The sequence below is a fragment of the Colletotrichum siamense genome (assembly GCF_013390195.1).
Source record: "Colletotrichum siamense strain Cg363 chromosome Unknown KSG_Cg363_contig03, whole genome shotgun sequence".
In the NCBI taxonomy this organism is placed as follows: Eukaryota; Fungi; Ascomycota; class Sordariomycetes; order Glomerellales; family Glomerellaceae; genus Colletotrichum; species Colletotrichum siamense.
The window spans coordinates 1,513,008-1,526,477 of record NW_023501016.1 but is presented as its reverse complement, the minus strand read 5'-3'; the positions used below and the strand labels follow the sequence as shown (position 1 = coordinate 1,526,477).

At 57.3% G+C, this 13,470-nt stretch overlaps 2 protein-coding genes across 2 annotated transcripts; one reads left to right on the top strand and one right to left on the bottom strand.

Moving 5' to 3' along the window:
* Nucleotides 1-3,662: 3,662 nt before the first annotated feature.
* TAO3 (Cell morphogenesis protein PAG1) lies at nt 3,663-12,339 on the top strand (the record flags this gene model as incomplete). Its single annotated transcript, XM_036636271.1, has 3 exons — nt 3,663-3,689; nt 4,553-5,287; nt 5,359-12,339. 3 exons carry the CDS (start codon nt 3,663-3,665, stop codon nt 12,337-12,339), a joined length of 7,743 nt encoding a protein of 2,580 aa, XP_036497869.1.
* A 492-nt stretch (nt 12,340-12,831) lies between these two features.
* Txnl4a (Thioredoxin-like protein 4A) lies at nt 12,832-13,263 on the bottom strand (the record flags this gene model as incomplete). Its single annotated transcript, XM_036636270.1, has 1 exon — nt 12,832-13,263. The coding sequence occupies one exon, from the start codon at nt 13,261-13,263 to the stop codon at nt 12,832-12,834; it is 432 nt and encodes a 143-aa protein (XP_036498869.1).
* Nucleotides 13,264-13,470: the final 207 nt, after the last annotated feature.

The following is a 13,470-nucleotide window of genomic DNA, read 5'->3' as shown; positions in this document are numbered from 1 at the left end:
TTACTCGAACGTCTTACTTCCATCACTTTCCGCGCCCTCGGATTCCGTCGCAGGGACCAGCGGTATTCCATTCCGGGCCACCATATGGTTTCGTCCCGTCTGCGTCCGCGTCCACAACGCCGGCATCAAGTTCCAGCATCAGCGGCCTCAATCAATGACAGCCACACTTTCGATTACGTACTGCCGCCTCTGACGTACGGACCGCGAACTCTACTCACCTTACCTACGTCCCTGATTCCTCGCGGAGATCGGCGGACCACTCAAGCATGGAGGGCCGCCCCGGTTCCAGACACCGTGTCAGGCGCAGCACCGACGGCGCGGGCCATGCCACCACCTTACCCTCTGCGCCTGTTTCTGAACGGTAATCCCGCTTCTTGGCTGCGGCATCACCACCGTCCGTCGAGTTCAAGGCTGTCGTCGAAATGGAAGAGACAGGGACATCGGACTGGTAGAGGGTACATGCCCGAACACGAATACGCGTGCTGCATGAACCACAGCGGACCTGCGTCGGCGTGTACTCCTCTAACTCTCGGCCGAGCGATTTCCACGATTGTCCGCCTGGTGGAGTCGGCGCCCCGGACGAATACTCGAGTCCGCTCCTCCCATGATGCCGGGCCGGTCGGCAGTCGCTAAAGGGCCATTGCAGATCGTCACTGTCTGCCTTCATCCAGCTAGGTCGCCTGCTGGCCCAACCCGAATAACCCGCCGTGAAACCGGACTCCCATCGGCGGCATTGTTGCCAGGCTTCGTTGAAAATTATGGACCTGGGATTCGGGCCACCTGGCCACTCCGGCCTGTCCAACATCGGTTTCACCGCATTTCTTCGACTTCGGTCTCGGACCTTCATACAGTCCTCTCGCTACCCTCCGCCGGTGAATGCCCACCTGGATCCCACCCCAGCCATCCTCTCGCTTTCGTCTATCGCCAATTAAGCCCACGCCTCTGTGCCGTCGACGGGATCGCGAATTGCAAGCGACATCACCATTGCATTCAGGCACACGAGGCGGCAGACCCTGAGAAGATCGCATGTCTTGCATGAGAGAGGGCTGACAGGCAAGCCCAGGGGCATCTATTAAAAGGAGCCATCGCCAGCCGCTGCCATCGCGACGTAGCATGCCGTCCGCTCGCTGTCGCACGTTTTTCTTCTCTCGGGCCCCCAACGAAAAGTTCTAGACAAGTCGGTTTTTTTTTTTTTTTTTTTTTTTTTTTTTTTCGGTTGGTCTCTCCGCTGCGACGATCGAACGTTTTCGTTTCTTTTCTCTGTTCGACAGCGTGCGTCTCACGGCATGTAACGTTCACTATTGGGTACGGACATACCATGATCGAAAAAGGTGTCGTCATGTTGCGCGAGCTGCACGCTGCACAATACTATATTCGACTCCTCGCAACTGCAGGTGAGGTCCGAGGAGCACCAGCAGCGAACCGGTGCAGGTCAGGTGCAATCGACGGTCGTGATCGAGTCTAGAATTGGCGATGCCAATAATTGCCCTTGGCTCATTTCATCCAAGCCGGGGTCGATACTGTTCGGATATTTTATTTCCAGCCCACATGTATGATGCGCTGCTGCGGACTATCCTCCGAGAAATGATAATCGTCCTGCAGGTGCCGCTATCCGTCTTCAGCTTGTGGCTGTCAAGTGTGAGCTTCGCAGCCTCGTCTCGCGTGCGACGAACTCTCGCTGTTCTCAATCTCGTCCCTTCTTCGGCAGAGTTGATCTTCAGCGGCAGAGATGAACCACTGCACATCCCATTCGGTCGGATCGGCTGATGGGCGATGAGACGCGGGACTGCTTCTAGAGTTCATCGTCGGCCGGCGGGAGCGGCCACTACCGAAGGCCGCGCATCAGGTCAAATCGCAATGCTGCGTGGCCGTCTGCATGGCCGCCGACACGGGCCCCGAGCACTTCAAAAAAAGCCACGGCCTAGAAGCTCAGATCGCATCGCAGAGGTCGAGAGAAAATTCCCGCCAAGCAATAGCCAGTGCGCCGTGCTCTTTTGCCCCTTGCGTTAGCCCCGGATATCTCTTGGACCATTCCCCTTCAGGGCGGGCATTGACGATTGGGCCTGTGACTTCATCTTCACTTTGCAAGCTGATGCGCAACACGAGATGGCCCGGCTGGATTGGATGGAATCGGCCAAAGTTGCCGCCCCAGGTCACTCCCAGCAAGCATCCAGGGCCACTCGAAAGTGGTGAGGGTCCATCCGTTGTCAATGGTGCCCCCCTCCCTTCCCTCTTGGCTTTTTGGTTCTTGACCCTCAGGGACCTATGCTTCCCTTGACTGCCCCTCGTCCACCCGCCGACGGAGGCTCTTGATTGGTTGCTGCCCTTGCATAGACAGCCCTTGTCGCGTGGCCAATGCCTCTCTGAAAAATGTGATGGTCCTTGAATTGGGCTGCGGAGTGCGGACTGTGGGCGAGGCAGGATGATTATTAGGGGCGGGTTTGGCTCTGGCTTGACACCTGAAATGGGCCTGAGTGGACTGGTACGGACGCCGAAGCAGCAGCAGCAGCAGCGCAACGGCCCAGGAACCAGCAGCGGGAAGCGTGCAGCGGGAGACGCGCCGGCCAAGGATGAAGGATGATGGCCCAGGCTTCGTTTCCCCCCCAAAGTCCCAGTCGATGGTGCAGAGTGTGATCTCATCTTTTGTCAGAAAAGATGGTAGTCTTGTTTTCGATTGTCCCACCCACAGAACAGAGGCCAGAAAGTCAAGAAAAGGAGACGACAGCAAGAAGCATGACATCGGCATGGGTTGGGCTCCTGGCATTCTGCTCATGGTGGTCTTGTGTGAGGCCTGTCGACGACGAATGAGGGCATCGAACGGGGACCCTGAGCAGAAGAAAAGCACGGAGTTCGGATCGGATGACTTACCCTGTGAGGTGTGTACCGCAGGTTATCCCTACCAAACCGACAGCAGGACCATCAGGACGAGGTACTTGGTCCGCTGCGCCTACAGGGCTGTTGACAGGCGTATTGACGCAAGAAGCAGAGGTATCCAGGACCTTACGGGCTCGCTTGAGGGTACTGAGCCTCCCCTTACGGATACCTTGCCTTATGCTTCTTTTCCTCCCCTGGCCCGGATGCTACTCGCTGGTCATATCCAGCAGTCCCGTCCACAGAAATGATGAATGGCCCTTGCCAGGTCACTTGCTGCGTAGAGTATGGAGGAGCCCGTAATTGAGGAGCACATGGTGGCCTTGTGCCCGTTAATGTAGCACTCCCGGTACCGATGTGCGAGTGTCTCTCACCCGCTCACCAACCACCTTTGAGGACTCTGTCAAATAAGGCAGAGGCCGACGTCAAGTGGTGGTGCTTGCTTCGTTTTATTGATTGAATTGATTGATTAAAACCGATTCTGGCTGTTGATTGACTGGACTGCTCGGCCTCGCTGCCACCATTTGCCTGCCTCTTCACTTCAGCCTTTTTTGACTGAGTGAGGTTCCTCCCGTTCAGCTTCTGTCTCCTTTTTCCCATCCGTCATTCATCCATCCATCCAGCACACCCACTCCGAATCCCTTTTTTCCCGCCGCCTCTTAATTATTTTTTTTTTAAACCTTCTATCGTCATCCTCCGCCCTCCGACTCCGTCCCTCACGTCCACCTTTCCTCCTCCTGCCGGCCGCCAGTGACGGTAACACGAACCTCGAATGTCGTAAGACCCGGATCATGGGACTCGATCCGACGCGACAATGGGTGAGTAGTATAAGCCTGCATTACACACATTACCTCACCTCCCCCATATGCCGCACCATACATCACACACCACAAACATACAAGCGTATGCGCATACTGTCCGTCATGCCTTACGTACCGCGCCTTTCCCTGATACCTTGACGGGCCGCGGCGGTGGATGATGGATACATGGGCGTTTCGCTGCCCTCCATCTCGTCTCGTGTCGTCTCTTCTCCGGCCCGCCGTGATCTGGTCTGGCCTCGCCTCACCCGATTACTTGTGAGCCGTCGTCCTCGGTCGACTACTGATCGGGAGTACACTACACCACCACCGCCGCTACCCTGATCCGCCGCATCCACACATGCGCAGCACACCCGATCTAAGGGCACACAGACACGGGTCTAAATCAGCCTCGCGCCGCTTTGCTCTCTGCTCGCTGCCTCGCTCTGTACCGTTGGTGGGCGCTGTGCTGTGCTTTGCTCCCGGCTCTACACCTTTCGACCACCAACACCACCGGGTTACTGTTATTATTGTTGGCGTTGCTGTGCCGTGTGCCGTGTGTGCGCCGCTCTCTGTTCTCTGCTTCCACTGCCCTTCTCCCCGGCTCTGGCCTCTCGCTTGCCTTGCGCCCTACATACCATTGTTTCCCCCCTTCTACTCCATCGACATCCCCTTCCTCTCCCTCTAAGCCCCCCCGTCCCCCTTCTCCCGGCCCTAGGCTTGCGTTGGTGTGTGCCGGGCCTTACATCTGTGCACCTTCAAAACGTCTAACGCATCCAAACCTCCACCCCGTCTCCGTCCCTACATGCAGCCAGTTGTTTCACAAGAGAGGGGAAAGGCCTGTCACTGACCATAAGACGTCGTCTCGTCTAGCTCCGTCCCAGACGACGCTGCCCGATCTTTTGCAGGAACCGCCGTTAAAGTTCTCTCCGCGATCCGTCACCACACTCGACGAAGAAGACGAGGAGGACGACGGTTGGGACCGAACCCTGAGGCCCGCCGCCCTGGAACCGCATCCTCGCTCCGTCACCCACTCCCGCGAGTCCTCCATCGAAAAGCTCTCCCAGCCGCTGCCCCCGGTCGCCGGCTCGAACCTAACTTCGCCTCGGATAATACACAACCACTCCCAGTCGCGCTCTGCCATCGGCGGCGTCATCGAGCGAGTCGTCGACCCCAAGAGCGCCTCCTACGGCCATCACCGCCAGACCTCCATAGTCCACGGCATCCAACACTCTAGAAATGGAAGTCACGCCAGCTCTTCTTCGAGCCCCCTCAGCCCGCAGATGATTGCCGCTGCCGGCGCGAGCCTCACCTCAGCCTCCTCAGACCGTCCCGACATGCATGCCGTCGGGCGATTGGACCCGGACGCGCCCCCGGGGCCGCGTCCCGGCACCGCCCTGTCCGGCACCACCGTCAACTCCTCCGGCGGCCCTCACGTCCCCGAGAGGACCTCTTCCGCGACCGACTTCACGAACCCTTCCCTTACGCAGAGGAAGATGGAACGAATGCACAGCAAGTCGAGACGCGACCACGCGCACCACCACTCACACTCCTCGAGGCACCACAAGGACGAGCAGAAGACCGTTGGGGAATACGCGCTGCATGTGCTCTTCACATCCGTATGGCCCGATCCCCCTTGCGCCGGCCACTCTCGGTAGTCGCAGTCACTGATGATTATTGCGTGTTCTAGTTCATCGCCCAAGCCGAGGAAAAGCTCAATGACTGCATTACCGTACCGTTCGAGCCCGAGCCGCAGGTCGAGCAGATCTGCGGCCCCGGAGTCGATCCCTCCTTCGATCAGATCATTACCGCCTTAGGCCATATCGCCCGACCACGACCGAAACCCCTGATAGATTCCATGATGCTGTGGAGGAAAAGCAAGAGCGACGCCGCCAACGAAGCCCGAAGCCAGCTGCAGCAGTCGAGGGGAGGAGCTGCCCCCGTACCGCTCCAGCGCAGAAACACCGAGCCGCTCCAGCCCCTGTCCGGCGGAGGACAGATGGACAACGGGCTCACGAGTCCGCAGACCTCCCTTGCTGCTAGACAAGAATTCGTCGCCCACGCCGAACGCCGCTCGACGGTCTCGATCTACATCCTGTGTCGGGTCTTGTTGGAGGTCATCAGCCAGACGAGTCTGCCGTTTTTGACATTGGAGATGGAGGAGAAGCTGGAGGGCATTATTTTTGGGCAGCTCAAAATCGCCGATACCGATCAGCTGATGGTCAGCCCCCTGAAGCTCGCCAACTGGAATCTTTTCGCCCAGCTGCTAGGCGTAATGAGCGAGATCAACTTCAAGGGTGTCACGGACAGGTTTCTCGGCGACATCGAACGAACCCTCCAGGAGTTGGTGGCGAAGAGTCCGACTTCGCCGGCTGGCCGCGATGCCGAGGGCAAGATTGAGCTGGTTCTGGGCGGAATGAAGCACCTCAAGGTCAATATGGTCCCGCAGGAAGCTTGGGAGCAGTGTTGCGAATTTCTCGTCATCGTTGGACGCCTTTTTCACCGCTCCCACGGCCAGCGCGTAAAGACGGCTTTTTGTCAGGTGCTTGAGGTATTGCTCCTCTCCGTGGCGTCCAAGGTCACGAACCAGGACCTGGCTCATCCGAAATGGATCGAGGTTCTCGGTGCCATTGGCCCTCGGCTGGCGCAGATGTTCATCAAGCCCCGGCACTGGGGCTTTGCGTTTCCCCTGACGGCGACCATGCTCTGCGTATCCACGCCCGAGACTTTCGGATCCCAATGGCTCCAACTGATCTTACCACTGCAGCCGAAGCTGAAGGATCGCTTCACCCGCCCGCTCTGTCTCCAGGTCATTTCGAGGCTGTTGTGGACATATCTCTACCGAACAAACGACTCCCTACCAAACACGACCAGGAAGCTGGACGAGGTGATGAAGTTGGTCCTGCCGCCCACGAAGCGAAGTCTGATTGCCGCCGATTCAGCTGTTGCGGAGCCCATTATCCAAATCATCCGAATCATCGGCTACAAGCAGCCGGAATACTGCTTCAAGCACGTCATCTTCCCTCTCATCAACGCCGAGGTGTTTGTGACGAACAAGGAGCTCAAGGTCGAGCAGCTGGATCCGGATCGGATGGTCATTGGCATCAGAGCTTTCCTTGCCATCATGGCCGACCTCGAAAAGGGGGATCAGGGACGGCCACCCTTCCCAGTCGCATTCCCACCACCATCGCCGCCAGAACGCGTCCCTACATCTCCCGTCATGGCATCACCACATAATTCTCTGGGCACCTCTGTGCCCGGAGAAGGCGAACAACTCTCTCGCCCTGTGCGCACGTCAGCCCTCAGTGACGTAGTCAGGGAATACTACCATAAATTTTGCGAGATACTCGGAAAAATTACCATTATTTGCGACAATACCTTTGGTGGCCAGGCTGTGTTGGACGAAAAGTTCAACAGCCCTGGTCCCAAGACTCCCATTGCGGACACATTTAACTTTTCGCGGCGAGACGACCATCAGTCTCCCGCAGATCACAAACAGGCGTTCTACGAGCTATTGCATGTTGCGGTTCAAGCGTTGCCCCGTTGTCTCTCTGTCGATATACCCTTCAACTCATTAATCAACCTTCTCTGTACCGGAACTGCACACGTGCAGTCCAATGTCGCGTTCTCGTCGGCCCAGTCGCTCAAGGCCATTGCGAGACAGGCCCACGCGCAGCAAGTCACCATGGGCTTTGCGCGGTTCATATTCAACTTTGACGACCGATATTCTACCATGTCCGACGGGGGAATGCTCGGCCCTGGCCACATTGAAAGCACTCTTCGCCTGTATGTTGAGCTGCTACAAATCTGGATCGAGGAAATCCGGCGAAAGACTCGAGATGCCTCGATTGACCAACTCGAGGCCAGCGACAAGCGTGGGGCGAAACTCGATCTGTCTGGTATTTGGGCAGAAGTAGACCAGGCAGAGGCCCACGGACTGTTCTTCCTGTGCTCGCAGTCTCGGAGGGTGCGATACTTTGCCATTACGGTTCTCCGGCTCATCACCGATTTCGACAAGGCCTTGCAGAACCAAGACAAGGATACGTTGAGAGTTATTGACATCCTCGAGAACGACTCGATGCAGGTGATGAACTTCAAGGACGAGGGTCTGTCGGTTGCTGAACGCAGCAGGCTTCAGAGGGGCATGCAGAACAGCAACAACCGCGGCGCACTCGTGGAGCTGTGCACCAGCGATGTGTCATACGACACCACGCTGTGGTTCAAGCTCTTCCCCAATCTCATCCGCATTGCGTACGAGAAATGCCCATTCACAGTTACCATTGGCCGGGACCTGATCTGCAACCGAATCCTGCAGATGTACAAGGCCATTGTGCTTCTCTCGGAGCCTTCCAGGGGTCTCTACTACGGATCTGATCCTGGCAGCGCCCGCATCGCCGGTAGGACACCGACGACACAACCCGAGATCCTTGTGGAACAGTGGAAGCTCTACCTCATCTTCGCCTGTACGACCTTGGCCGACCCGGGAGCTGTCTTTCCCGCCAACCCGCAAGGGACACAGCATACCCGAAAGACGTCCAAGCCCACCTCGGCAGACAAGATTGTCTCAGCTCGGGTGCTATTTAAATACCTCATCCCCCTCCTCTCCGTCTCCTCGGCTTCTGTGCGAGACGCAGTTGTACTCGCCATGGGTTCTATCAACATCCACATTTACCGCACGCTTCTGGAGGAGCTGGCCGGGCAAGTGTCGCGCTGCAACGACGAAGCCCGCGCCCGTATCCATCAACGCACCAACAGCAGCCCGCGCCGCAACCGCAAGATGGACCTGCTCAGGACGGAGATCACGCACGTGTACAAGCTGACCTGCCACTTCCTCAAGCAAGAGGATGTCTACAACGACGAGTGGGTTCTGACCAATCTTGTTACATACACGAGAGACCTGAAGCTGTTCCTCATGGACGGCGAGGTGCAGATGGACTGGGAGTTCCAGAAGCTGAGGCGCCACTACTGCGGTCTCATGGAGGAGCTCTTCGAAGGCATCAACAGAACCAAGGATCCTTCTCGCTGGATGACGTTTGAGTCCAGGAAGTCCGCATTCTCCTTGATGGAAGACTGGTGCGGCTTCTCGCCGAACCAGACACAGATTCGGGTCCGCGAAGATACCATGAGACAGTCCCTCATCGACCAGCAGTCTCTGGGCGAGAGGGGAACAGTCACCGCGGCCATGGAGATCGAGAAGCGCAACCTGCGTACGGCAGCGCTGAGTGCCATGGCAGCACTCTGCGGCGGTCCGATGAGCATCACCACCGAGAGCGGCAACACGCTCCAATTTGATGTCCGGAGGATGCTGGCGTGGATCGAGGCCATTTTCAACTCGGGCAGCGACCGAATGAACGTGATTGGAAGGAGAGCTCTGCAAAACCTCATCGTTCACAACCAAGAATACCCGTATCTGTTGGAGCATTGTATTGCGCGTTGCTACTTGACGGACGTTTCCAAGGTCCAGGAGAGCTACTTTGCAGTGGTCACTCAGGTCCTCCTGGAACACCTCGACTACTCGTGCCCCTTTTGGAAGCTACTCGGCCTCTGCCTCTTTACCTTGGGCAACGATGAAAGCGAGATCCGATCAAAGTCCGCCCGCGTTCTGAGGGCACTCGAAGAGCGACAACAGCCGGGCCGCACTTCCAAGATCCAAGACTACGACATCAGTATCTCGGACAAGACCAAGGCGGTGTACAAGCTCGCCCAGTTCGAAATCTCCAAGCGACTCGCCAAGCAACACACGGAGTTGGCCTTTCATATTTTCTCCGAGTTTACTCTCTACTTTAAGGATCTCCAAGCGGCATCTCAACGCAACGTTGTCGCTGTCATCTTACCCTGGATTCAGTCTATCGAGCTCAAGGTCGATCCGAACGGCGGCCCGATCGCTCAGTCATACGTTCTCCTAGCCAATTTGCTGGAAATCACCATCAAGTCCAGCGGCGCTTTGCACAACGAAGTCCAGGCCTTGTGGCAGGCTCTCGCTACGGGGCCATACCCCGGAAACGTGCGGTTGATTCTGGACTTCATCATTTCGCTGTGCCTCGAGCGCCGAGAGCAGAACTTTGTTGAATATGCCAAGCAGATCGTGGTCTTCCTCTCCAGTACGACAAGCACCCCTGGGATGAAGGTTGTCGAGTTCCTTCTCATGCAGATTACCCCCAAGGCTATGGTGCCAAATGAGAAGAAGGACGCCATGCCGCCGCCGCCCGACATCGGTCTGCTACCTTACTGTGCAGACCTCGGAGAAGCCCTCCCTGTCGGCACTAAGCAAGCTGGGTTCTCTTTGGGACAGCTGTCGCTCATCCTCTTGGTGGACCTCATGGTGTCACCCGTGCACTTGACCCCGGACAACGTCCCGGTGCTCCTCCAAGTCGTCACCGTTCTCTGGGACCACTACACGCCTCTTGTACAAGAGCAAGCCAGGGAAATGCTAGTCCATCTGATCCACGAGCTCGTCATCTCGCAACTAGATGACCAGACTCCGCCCACGGCTCGAGCGTCGATCGAGGATCTCATCGACCTCATCCGTCGCCACGATCGCTCCGTCGTCTGGGGCTACGAGGACAGCAACGGCAAGGCCGACGACCACGACAACAAGGTCCCCCCAAGCATGGAGTTCCTCACGGCCGAAGTCGTCAAGACCTTTGAGATGACGTATCCCGGCATCAAGGACCAGTGGGGCAGACTGTCCTTGACATGGGCGACCTCCTGTCCCGTGAGACACCTTGCCTGCCGGTCTTTCCAGATTTTCAGATGCATCCTCACCTCGCTGGATCAGTTCATGCTAGGCGACATGCTCGCTCGCTTGTCCAATACAATTGCTGATGAAGACACCGAGATCCAAACCTTCGCCATGGAGATTCTCACGACCCTCAAGACACTCATCCTCAAGCTCGATGCCGACAAGTTACTCACCTTCCCTCAGCTGTTCTGGACAACCTGCGCTTGTCTGGAATCAATCAACGAGCGCGAGTTCTTGGAGGCCGTAGAGATGCTCAACGAGTTCCTCTCCAAGGTCGATTTCCAGCTGCCGCATGTTCGCCGTATGTTACTTGACGGCCAGCCGTCGAGATGGGATGGGCAATATGAGGGTCTGCAATCTCTCCTATACAAGGGCTTAAGGTCTTCAATGTGTATGGAGGCGACCCTCAGCACCATCGACAAGCTGGTCCAGCTGCCGAGTGACGGTCTCATTGGAGATGACAGTAGGGTCTTCTTTGCCATCCTGGCCAATTTCCCCCGTTTCTTGCACGAGATGGAGCTGGATGAGCCTAGCGAGTCCGTGCTGCAATCCGCTGAGATCCTATGTGCGGTTGCGGAAGCTCAGGGCCTCGGCAACATCTCTGTTGTCCTCGAGGAATACGTTGCCTTCAAATACCAGGGCAACAGCAGGGAATTTCAAAGCCGTCTCTTTGGAGCTTTGAAGGACCACTTCCTGCCCAAGCTGGACTTCAAAATGGTCATCTTCCTGATGGGTCTCCTCACCAACTCCACGGCCTGGGTCAAGCTGAAGACGATGAACATCCTCAGCATCGTCATACCCGAGATCGACATGCGCAAGCCCGAGCTAGCCGGACACGGATCGGACCTCATCTCGCCTCTCCTGCGCCTGCTGCAGACCGAATTCTGCATGGAGGCGTTGGAGGTCCTCGACAACATCATGACAATGTCGGGCAGCGCCATGGACAAGCAGCACTTGCGCATGAGCATGACGCGCTCGACGTCCAAGACGATTCGCAAGGAGTACGAGCGCACCCAGAGCCTGTTCGGCATCCCGGAAGCATCCGGCTGGGCCATCCCCATCCCTGCCAAGAAGACGGATCTCACGCGCGCCAACATCCACGCAGCGTTCTACATGTGCCAGACCGCGGAGGGCATCATGACGGAGGCGACGCCGACGCCCGATGTCGAGTTCCACACGGACGACTTCCCCTACAGCTACTTCCACCAGATGCCCGACCGCACCGAGACGATGATGTCGGACGAGGGCCGCGGCGACGGCCACCTCGGCGACCTCGTGACGAAGCTGGACAGCCTCGACGACTTCTTCGACGACCTCGGCACGAGCCCGCCCAGCGACGGCCGCTCGTCAAAGACCATCACCGAGTTCTCACCGGACAGCTTCGAGTCCGGGGCGCAGCTGTATGATGAGCAAATCCTGCCAATCCTGCATCAGGCCTCCAACAACAGCACGTTCCAGAATGGGTTTACTGACAGGCCACCAGCTACGGCAAGGGATCCGAGCAGCTCCAACACGATGAATCCTGGAGCCTTTAGCGCGTCGGCGGGCGGGTTGATGGCGGGCAACGGGTCGCGGCCCGGTCTGCACCTGAGGTCCATCACGTCCCCATCCGCGCCCGCGTCGTACCAGCCGCACATTAGCGAGTTCGCGTCGGACGACGAGTTCCCCGAAGACGTTTTCTCGGATGCGGACGACGAGCGGCCGAGCACGGGGCACGGCGGCGAGGGCTCCTTCTCGTTGGAGAACATGATCAAGCCGCTTGCGCAGAGCACGAGGTCGAGGATGCGCCGTCTGACGGGCGGCCGATCGCGCGAGAGCGACCGACAGCAGGAGCTGTTCCGAGCCGAACGAGCCGCGGCCGCGCAGGCGGTCCCGAAGGTGCCTACCAACTACTTGACGAAGATGCCTCCTCAGGGAGAGATGTTGTAGAGGTTTGGGGACGAGCATGTGAGATTCATATTTTGTGATTCTACTACTACGTAATCAGGGGCGCGTGTCACACATGTCCCCTTTTGGAGGAAGATGTAAGAGAGTAATCGGAGAGGCGAAGCATTTTAACTACTACGTTGGGACATGGAGCGTGCGGTTGCATGTAAACAGACGAAACTTATGTATCTTCATATCACGACCAATGATGAATAGAGTAGAAGAGGCGACTGGAGGGGGGCGTACCTTACCTTACCTAATGACGAAAAAGAAGCAAGAAAAAGTTTACACGATTCTTTTGGGAATCACACAGTATTAGCATCTTCTGGTTCAAACGTGATTCTTGAAATTTTGTGAGACCAACCCTATAACTTTTGTCCCGGGGATATCATTCCTGTCTCTCTCTCTCTCCCGCAGTCGCGATGCAAATAAGAAGCTGGTGTCCGCGCCGCCCACTGACGGGGATTCCCTTGGAAACCCCATGTGTGGTGTTCTCTAGTATCGGTGCCTCGTAGAGTAGTCCTTGGGACTGACGACCAGACCGCGGCCCTTCTTCGCGCCGCGGTAGACGGTCTCGATGATGTCGATGAGCTCCTGCTTATCCTCGAGGACCCAGTTGAGCTTGTTGTTGTTGCCGGTGCCGAAGTCGACCATCATGTGCTTGTTGCGGAAGAAGAACATGATGGTGCAGGGGTCGTAGAGCTCGTACATTTGGTTGAAGTCGGGGACCTGGTCGATGTCGCAGACGTAGATGGAGGCGAAGTTCTTGACGCGGTCGGAGATGCGGTAGAGGACCTCGTCCTGGCGCATGCAGTCCGGGTCGTAGTCGCGGCCGAAGCGGATGACGACGAGGCGCTCCTCCTCGGAGAGGATGGCCTGGTCGACGTGCCAGCCGGAGTTGAGGTGGGGGATGACGATGGAGCCCATGGTTGTTTTTTTAAGGGAGGTGGTGGAATGTGGTTCGTGGTGGGTTTGTGGCGTCTGAGAGGGTGTTCGCGGGGGAGGTTATTGTTTGGGTTAAAGATGGGAGAGTCGCGATGGAGAGGACGGTGTTTCTAGAAATTTGGTCGAGAGTTTGGTTGGTTGGTTAAGTTTAGGCGTAGGTAGGCGCGCCGCACGGCGAAATGTCATTGC